This window comes from Trichosurus vulpecula, chromosome 3 (genome assembly GCF_011100635.1).
Source record: "Trichosurus vulpecula isolate mTriVul1 chromosome 3, mTriVul1.pri, whole genome shotgun sequence".
Lineage (NCBI taxonomy): Eukaryota > Metazoa > Chordata > Mammalia > Diprotodontia > Phalangeridae > Trichosurus > Trichosurus vulpecula.
Window position 1 is genome coordinate 175,127,951 of NC_050575.1, and position 8,470 is coordinate 175,136,420.

An 8,470-nucleotide genomic window follows, 5' to 3' on the forward strand; every position below is an offset into this window, starting at 1 on the left:
CTGCCATGAATGCCAAGTCCTATCTTTCCTCCTTCTGGCTCTACCTGTTCTGAATAGGCCTCTCTGTTCAGTTCTGAGTTTCTATCCTGTAAGGCTCCCTTGTCCCTGACAGAATGTGATCTTTAAGTGCCCACCAGCCTGGATTTGGTGAAGGGTGAGAGAAGGAGAAGCTGGGGGAGGGCTGGTCTGGGGCTATTGTGGAGGGGCTGAGCAGTGAGGTGTCTTCCCATCTCCCTCTATAGCCCTTTCCCTGCTCCCCAACCCCCAGCTGCCCAAGTCCTCCCCCTTTCCCTTTCCATCTTGTGTAATTCCTGACTGAAGAAATGGGGCAAAGTATTGCCAAGTCTTCCTGTATGAAGGCTCCAAGGTTGCCCAACTCTTCCTGAATTTGGCAAAGAATTAATCAACATCCTCCCTAGGGTGGCTGGATGCCAAATTGGGCCCATATATAGGGGTCCTCAGTCCAGTTGTCTTACTCCAGTCCTGCCTTCCCTGTTGAGTTCATCTCCCATCACCTGCCCAGCTCACCATCAGTCCAACCCACCTCGTAAAAGGATGGCTGTGAGTCTCTTATGGATGGGGCTTGCCCTGCTTGGAATACTGCAGGCCCAGGCCCAGACCAGGCCCCAGATCCCTGCCCCAGACCTGTCCAGAGTCCCTCTGCAGGCTAACTTCCTACCAAAGCAGGTAAGCAGAGCCCTGTAATGGAATCTGAAGTGTAGTCAGAAGCAAGGACTGTCAGATTCCTGGGAGGGGTTTGTGAAGAGGGTAGGAGAACAGAGAAGAAAGGAGACAGACACCCACTTAGCAGAGGCCAGTGGGATATAGCTGAAAGAGCACTGACCTCTGAGCTAGAACATTTGGCTTCTAGTCTTAATATTGTCTCCTACAGTACAGAGAGTGTCTCTGCTCTCAGGAAGCTCCTAGTCTGATGAGGGAGAGCTCCCATAGCCATAGTCTCTGGTCTGATAGACAAAACACAGTTGGAGACTTTGGGGAGCCCTGGTCTTAGACCACCCCACACTTCAGAGAACTCCTTTTTTGTAATAGCTAGAATGTTAGACTCAGCCATAAATATTTGCTGAATGAATGAAATTGGGCAGAATTCTCACCATGAAACACCAGTAGCTAATGTCTAGTTATCATTCCCCAAGGAACAATTGCGTAGAATCCTGTGCTGGGAGATAAAGTACTGGTGCCTGTCCCCCAAACCTTCAGTGGCTCCCTGTTGTGTACCAGATGAAGTCTGGGTTTCTCAGCTAGGCATCCAAGGCTCTCTACAGCCCAACACCATTCTACCTTTCCAGTTTTATTTCACATGATTCTTGTAACACCGAGTTCACAGGGTTGTTCTCAGGATCAAGAGATGTAATGTATATAAAGTGCTTTGCAAACCTTAAAATATTATGTATCATAGAATGTTGTTATCATTTTTGTTACCAGAAGCAGTAACAGCAGCATTGGGAGGCAGAGTGGCCTAATGGATAGAGAGTTGTCCTCAGAGCTAAAAAGATCTGAGTCCACATCTTGCCTCTGATCTATACTGGCTGTGTGACCCTGGGCAAGTCCACTTAACCCCTTGTTGCTCTGAGTTCACTAAGGCTCTAAGTTATAGAGAATGTACAGTCCTTCAAGTGACTGTCTTCATCCAGGGGTCCCTTATATCAGTGAAATTACAAGTCCAGTCCCTACCACTATTATTATGATTAGGATTCCTGTCCAAATATTCAATATTCCAACAAAAATTGGGTACCTTTCTACACTCTAAACATAAATTGGGCTCACTTGTCTCTACATGTGTCTCTCAGGCAATTTCCTAGTCCTAATCGTTTTTCTTTTCACCTGCTGAATTCCTGTTCCTTATCTAAAGCCTGACTCCAATGCCATCCTCAGCAGGAAACCTTCCTTGATCTCCAGGGATGGCAATGATCTTACCCAGCCCTGTCCCCTAGAATCCATAGAACAGGTTTATAGGTTTATAATTCTCTGGTGCACTTATCATGTAATATTATGATTCCTAGTTCCCTATGATGGCATCATCCCTAGGGTGGGGACCCTTTCTTATCTAACCTTTATATCATCCCAACACCTTTGGCACATAGAATGTGTCTGATCAATGTTTGTTGTTGTGTATTGACCTCAGGGAGTCCGTCCATAGTCTAGCTGGAGGGCTAAGAAAAGCACACAAATAGTCACAAGACCAGGTAGAATATATTAAAAAGGACAATAAAAGGATGGGGGTGGGGGAGGAAGGGAATAAATAGTTATTTATATAGTACCTTCTAGACACCAGGCACTGTGCTAAGTGCTTTTTACAAATATTATCTCATTTGATTCTTACAACAATCACATGAAGGTGTTGCTATCATCCCCATTTTAGAGCTGAAGAAAATGAGACAGAGATTAGGTGACTTACCTAGGGTCACACAGCTAGTAGGTATCTGAAGGCAGATTTGAATTCAGGTCTTCCTGACTCCAGGCCCATTACTCTATCCACTGCCCCATCTAGTTGTCTCATACAATGAAAGTACTGAGGTGATTTAGAAGAGAAAACTACTATCCAGCTCCTGATTCTGTCCTCACAAGGGTTCATTAGTTATTTGTTGTTGTTGTGGGGTCATTTCAGTCACATCCGACTCTTTGTGACCCTATTTGGGGTTTTCTTGGCAAAGATACTAGAGTGGTTTCCATTTCCTTTTCCAGCTCATTTTACAGATAAGGAAACTGAGGTAAACAGGGTTAAGTGACTTGCTCAGGATCACACTGCTAGTAAGTGTCTGAAGCCATTAGTTATCTGCCTAGTCAAATCACCAAGGGTGTCACCTGTCCTAGAAACCCTACCCTGAGGAACTCTCCTAAACGACTTATACAGCGGCACCCATGAAATAATCTACATTAAACAGCTACTGTCCTACTCTTGGGACATCCAAAAAAAGTTAAATACAGGCCCTTCCCTCGAGGAGTTCACGTTCCAGTTTATAACATGTAAATAACTAGTTATATACAAAAAGCTGTGACAAGTAGATGAAAGGTAATCACAAAGGGGGGGTGGGCGGGGAGCAGAAAGGCCTATGGAGGGGACTTAGCCTTGGGAAATCAACAGGTGGACCTGAGGAAGAAGAACATGCCAGACATAGTGGACAGCCAATACAAAGTCATGGAGAATGGAAAGAGAGAAATTCTCAGGGCTAGAAATAGAGAGTTCTCAGGGCTAAGCTGTGTTCCCCCTTCGAAATTCTTCTAAGATTAAAGAGGGAAAGAGAAGGGTAGTCAGGTCTAAGATCATGGAGGGGTGAAGGCTAAGCACTCTGCCCACCTTCTGCCCTGTGCTCTCCGACCCCCCAAACATCCAGTCATCAATTCTTCCAACAGTTTGCAGGGACATGGTATGTGGTTGGCCTGGCAGGGAATGCCTTTACAAGTGCAAATCAGGATCAATCTAAGATGTATACCACAACCTACGAACTACAAGAAGACAATAGCTACAGGGTCACCTCCACCCTGCTCAGGTAAGACAGGGGCATGGCAGCTTTGTAATGGGTTCCCCCACTGTCCTTAACATTTTGAAGAGAGAAAAGATCCAGACTCTCAGTCCCTAAGTGTTGAGGGGGTACACAAGGTAAAAGAAAGAAGCAGATTAGGACTGGACTAAAACAGAGAAGTTAAAATGAAGGAAACGAGCTTGAAGGTATGAGAGAAACAAGAGAATGGTAAAGGCATTTCAGGTGCCCCTGGGGATTATTTTTCTGAATCTTAATCTTACAGTTTCACAATAACAGAAACATTTTACACACAAGTCAATAATGTTTTCTATCCACATTGAGAGAAGGATCTTTGCCCTCGTGGGCTATTGAAGCTTCCTCTAACAGGAAGGGGAGAACAGTTTTCAGAGTGAGGAACTTGTATGCCTTCTTATCAAGTCTTAGGAGGAAAGCTCAGGACATGTCTTTTAGGGATGGAATTTATTAAGGAAAGTTATAGTTGTGGGATTAAAATAGGGAAGATTGAAAGCCCTTAGACTTCTCTCTAGGGAGTTTTTCTTGGGTGGAACCCCAGAACCCTAGGGAGAAAACTAGCCCAACTACCTATTCTTTTCTCAGAGGGACCTGAGAAGTTTTAGACTTGGGAAGAGGGGGCAGCAGGGGCAAGGTAGGGGTCACATAGGAGCCCAGCTGAGGTACCAAAGCTTTTTCTAGCTCCAGGATGCATTTTCCCCACCCCAAGGCCCAGATGCAAGTGGCCTCATATATGTGATCCAAGGCATGGGTGGAGGAGGTTCTGAGGACAGGGACAAGTGGTAGGTCCAGCACCTGGAGACCCAGGGTATATGTGGCACTACTACTCATTCATCCATCCTTTCCTCTCAGGGGTAATCAATGTGACAAATTTGTGAGGACTTTTGTTCCAAGAGGTCAGCCGGGCCAGTTCACCTTGGGCAACCTCCTGAGTAAGCATGGGTTCCCCTGAATCAAGTGGGGGCTATTCCAGTGGGAGGGTCCAAAGGATAGGATGCAGGAGCCTTCAAAAGTGGGATGTAGACTTGTCTAGACAGGGTGGTGAGATGCCATGTCAGCAAGCAAGGCGAGGGAAGACATCTCCAGCATCACATCCTGACCTCTTGGTAGTGGGATAGATCCAAGGGCCAGCTTCTCCTTTGTAGGACACAGCAGAGGCAGTGGGCAGCCTCTCTTTGAGTGACATGTTTTTGACTTCCTCACTTCTTTCTCCTATCCCATACCCCACTTCTGTGGGTAGGCTATGGATTGCAGGACTATGTAGTGAGAGTGATGAAAACCAACTATAATGAGTTCGCCATGGTGTACTTTCAGAAGAGTGTGGATAACACTGACTACTTCAAGATAACTCTGTATGGTGAGTACTCAATCTCTCCACTTTCCTTGTGGATGGAGTCCCAGGGCCTCCTGCCTAAATTTCCAAAGGACCCTCGGCTGGGTGATGGATTCCTGAGCCCAGCCACTGAGCCCTGATCCCTTAGCACAGAGTAATGATCCAAAAGGGTCTTAGAAAAATGGAAAGATGAGCCAAACATGAGATGAAATGTAAGGGATAAGTGTCAGCTGTAAACTTGGGTGACAACAAACAGTTCATGTGAAAAAGATCTGGCAGCTTTTAGTTGATGGCAAACTCCGTATGAGCTAACAGGGTAATATGTGGCAGCCAAAAAAGTTAATCCAAATCTTAGGCTGCATTAATAGAAGTATTGTGTGCAGAACAAGGGAGGTAATAGTCCCATGGTGCCCTGCACTGATCAGACCACTCTGCAGTGTGTGTTCCATTTACATCTAAGGGAGGTCAACCAGGATGCTGATGAGGGGCAGGTCAGGGGACTCCAAACCATGTGATAAGATTGTTTATCCTGGAATAGAGAAGAATGAGAAGGGATGTGATCATTATCTTTAAATACCTTCAGGGTTTTCATGTGGAAGAGAGATTAGATTTGCTCCATTCAGCACCAGAGGGCACCCAAAGTGTAAACAGGATAACAAAATTTTCAGCTCATTCTAAAGGGGTCTTTCCTATCAGTTAGAGATGGCCAAAAAGTCAGGGGACTGGCTTGGTAAGTAGCAAGTCACTGGAGACATTCCAGGTACTTGTCCCTGGTGTCTATAAGGAAGGGTTCCTACTTCAGGTAAGGGTTGAACTAAGGGGATTTATAAATCTCTTCCAACCTGAGGAATTTTTCATATCACTGAGTTGCCCCTCCCTCCACTGCCCCAACCCTGGGTGCTAGCCCCAAATTCCTGGTCACTGGAGTTCTCTGCCCCCCCACCCCCACCCCGAGAACCCTTAGATCTGGCTCTTCTCCTCAGGGTCCCAGCTCTGGTTTCATCCCTGGGGATATTTCGTCAGGACTGTCCAGTCAGGGCTCAGCTAGGACTCCAGGTAGGGCACACTCTCTGGAAGGAGTGTTGGAAGAGACAGGTACCGAAAATAAGTCCCTAGGATGAAGACTTAGGGACCAAAACCTGGTTTCCTTCCTGACCATAGGGAGAGGTGAGGAGCTGAAACCTGCACTGAAAGAAGAATTCACAAACCTAGTCAAGTCTTTGGGACTCACTGAAAGAAACGTTTTATTCCCAGCAAGAGTCGGTAAGAAAAAAATTAAATTAAAAAAAAAGAAAGAGAGGAGAGAAAGAAAGATTTTTAAAAGGGGGTATAGTAGAAGGGCAAAGAGAAAGAGAAATGTCAGCCCACGGTCCCTTAGCTAGCATACGCTGCCATTCCCTCCAGGGACTCCTTCCCTTTCACCAAAGGCTGAAGGACTTACAGGATGTAGTTTATCACCCTTTTTAACCCCTCTGTTCCCCATCCTCACAGAAGGCTCTTCTCCTTTCTCCCCTTTCTTTTTTCCCTTTCCACCCACATTCTATGTCAGATAGGGCAAAGGGGAGAGGGGAGACATCTTTGTGAGTCTACACTTCTCCCTCCCTCCCCCCACCCCAGCCCTACACCTCCACCACTTAACCTATTTTATTTCTGCTCCCAACAGAAGAGTGCATTCATGTTAAGGCCTGATCGAGGTGTGAGTATGAGCCAACATCAGGGACTTATGGGAACTCTGTAACGGAGGGAGCTTCCTGGGGGCCTGGTCTGGGTTGGGTATAAAGGTCATTTTCTGCTTGTCTCATGGGAGCTACTGTACATAGCTTTCTTACTCCCAGGGAGGAAGGGAGCAAGAGGACAATATCTCTGCACTTTCAATGCTCTTCTCATTCTCTGACTCTGTCTGTCTTTGGTTTGATTTCTACTTTTCTTTCTGTCTCTCTCATTCTCCATCTTTTAACTGTCTCTGATTCCCTCGTTCTCTGTCTCTCCCTATTCTGTCTTTTTGTTTCTCTCTCCTTGTTTTCTGTCTTCTCTGTTTTTGTGTGTCTCTGTCTTTCACCATTCTCCATCTTTTCTGCCTTTTTTTGTCCCCTTTCTACCTCTCTCCATTCTGCATCTTTATAGCTCTCTCCCCATTCTCCATCCATTCTTCCTTTTTCCTGGTACCTTCTCTCCCATTGACTCCTTTTCTCTCTTCTCCTCTCCTCTCTCTCAATCTCTCTGTCTCCCCATTCTCTGTCTCTGTGTTTCTGTCTCTGTCTCTCTGTGTCTGTCTGTCTCTACCTTGGCTCTCCATATTTCCATCCCTTTGTCTGTCCAGGTGATCTACATACCACATTTCCCACAGGTCCAAGTCCTGAAAAGACTTCACCTTCCCAGCTTTGATCATCAGACATTCTGAGATCCACAGCTACCTCCCCCCTCCTCAAGTGGGACTTCTACTTGAATCATCTATCAACAAACAACTGGAGGCCCCTCTTCCAGCCTCTGACTGATTCTGCAAGCAGAGATTCCCCTCACCTATTCCCCCTTTTAATTGGTAGTAGTGGAAAAATAAACAGTGTCAAATACCAATGAGTCTGTTTTCATGACCTTTGTGTCAATTGAGAAGGGAAAGGCAGGTGGCAGCAGAAAGAAGGGAACGCTATGGTCATATGTACCTGCGTAGGACCATACTGTCTCTAACTAGCTCACCGGTCAAGTTATGGGATCATAGAATTTACCTATGGAAGGTACCATAGAGATCATCTAGTCCAACCCTCTCGTTTTACAGACGAGGAAACTGAGTCCCAGAGAAGAGAAGTGTTTTGCTCAAAGTCACACAGGGAATAAGTACCAGAGACAGTCCTCTTTCCCTTCTACCACACAGATCCACGGGTGGGGCTTTACAAGCTTTCTTCATTGTTAGTAGGGTGAGCGGATGAGCTAAGAAGTTTCTCCTTCTCTAGCTTCAAGATGCCAATTTAGAATAACTGGGCACCTTGTATACTCTCTGAAATTGTCCAGGAGCCAGTGGGGAGAGAGCTAGTACAGAAACAGAGGGCACAATGAAGAATCAGGTGCCTAGAAATGGAAACAATTTGGGTTTCTAACCCAACTTTGTCCAACCACAAAGTAAATTTTCTTACTTTTTACCCTGCTCCTAGGCAGGGAGGCACAAATGGTGTCCATCTTCCAGTGCCCGCTTGTCTCAGATGAGTTGAGTCTATTTTTGCTGAGCTTAGAGTTAAGATGGGTTTAAAATCAGTGTCTGAGCCTCAGTTTCTTCATCTATAAAATGGAGATAAAAATATCTTTAGCACCAACTTCACAAGAGGGTTGTGAGGCTCAAATAAGATGAATGTAAAGAGCCTTGCAAACCTTAAAAAGACAAATGAGAACTGACCCTTTCCCACCCTCTCCTGCCCATGTTTCTGTGCCTACTAGGCAACATTTGTAGCTTAGTAGTAGTGCCTCCAGCTATGTGACCCAATGGACAGGGGTGGTTTCAGTTGACATTCAGACAGGAAGAGCACACACTTAGATGAGAGCAGAAAGGATCCGTTAGGGCCAGGCATGAATAGAGAGTGATATAAATCTTTTAATTAGATAAGTGGACTGATAGATAGATAAAGAGTTACAA

At 45.6% G+C, this 8,470-nt stretch overlaps 1 protein-coding gene across 1 annotated transcript; it reads left to right on the forward strand.

Annotated features, from left to right (window-relative positions):
- The first annotated feature begins 476 nt into the window (after positions 1-476).
- LCN12 (lipocalin 12) lies at positions 477-7,422 on the forward strand. The gene is made up of 7 exons (XM_036752718.1): positions 477-687; positions 3,373-3,509; positions 4,368-4,447; positions 4,756-4,872; positions 6,010-6,111; positions 6,512-6,544; positions 7,196-7,422. The coding sequence occupies exons 1-6, from the start codon at positions 556-558 to the stop codon at positions 6,535-6,537; spliced, it is 594 nt and encodes a 197-aa protein (XP_036608613.1). The 5' UTR covers positions 477-555; the 3' UTR covers positions 6,538-6,544; positions 7,196-7,422.
- Positions 7,423-8,470: the final 1,048 nt, after the last annotated feature.

Bases quoted from the DNA above. Each gene is read 5' to 3' on its own strand.
- LCN12 (XM_036752718.1), top strand. From the start codon at position 556: ATGGCTGTGAGTCTCTTATGGATGGGGCTTGCCCTGCTTGGAATACTG. The intron at 4,448-4,755 runs GTAAGCATGGGT...TTCTGTGGGTAG, and splicing joins CACCTTGGGCAACCTCCTGA to GCTATGGATTGCAGGACTAT. The intron at 6,112-6,511 runs GTAAGAAAAAAA...TGCTCCCAACAG, and splicing joins TTTATTCCCAGCAAGAGTCG to AAGAGTGCATTCATGTTAAG.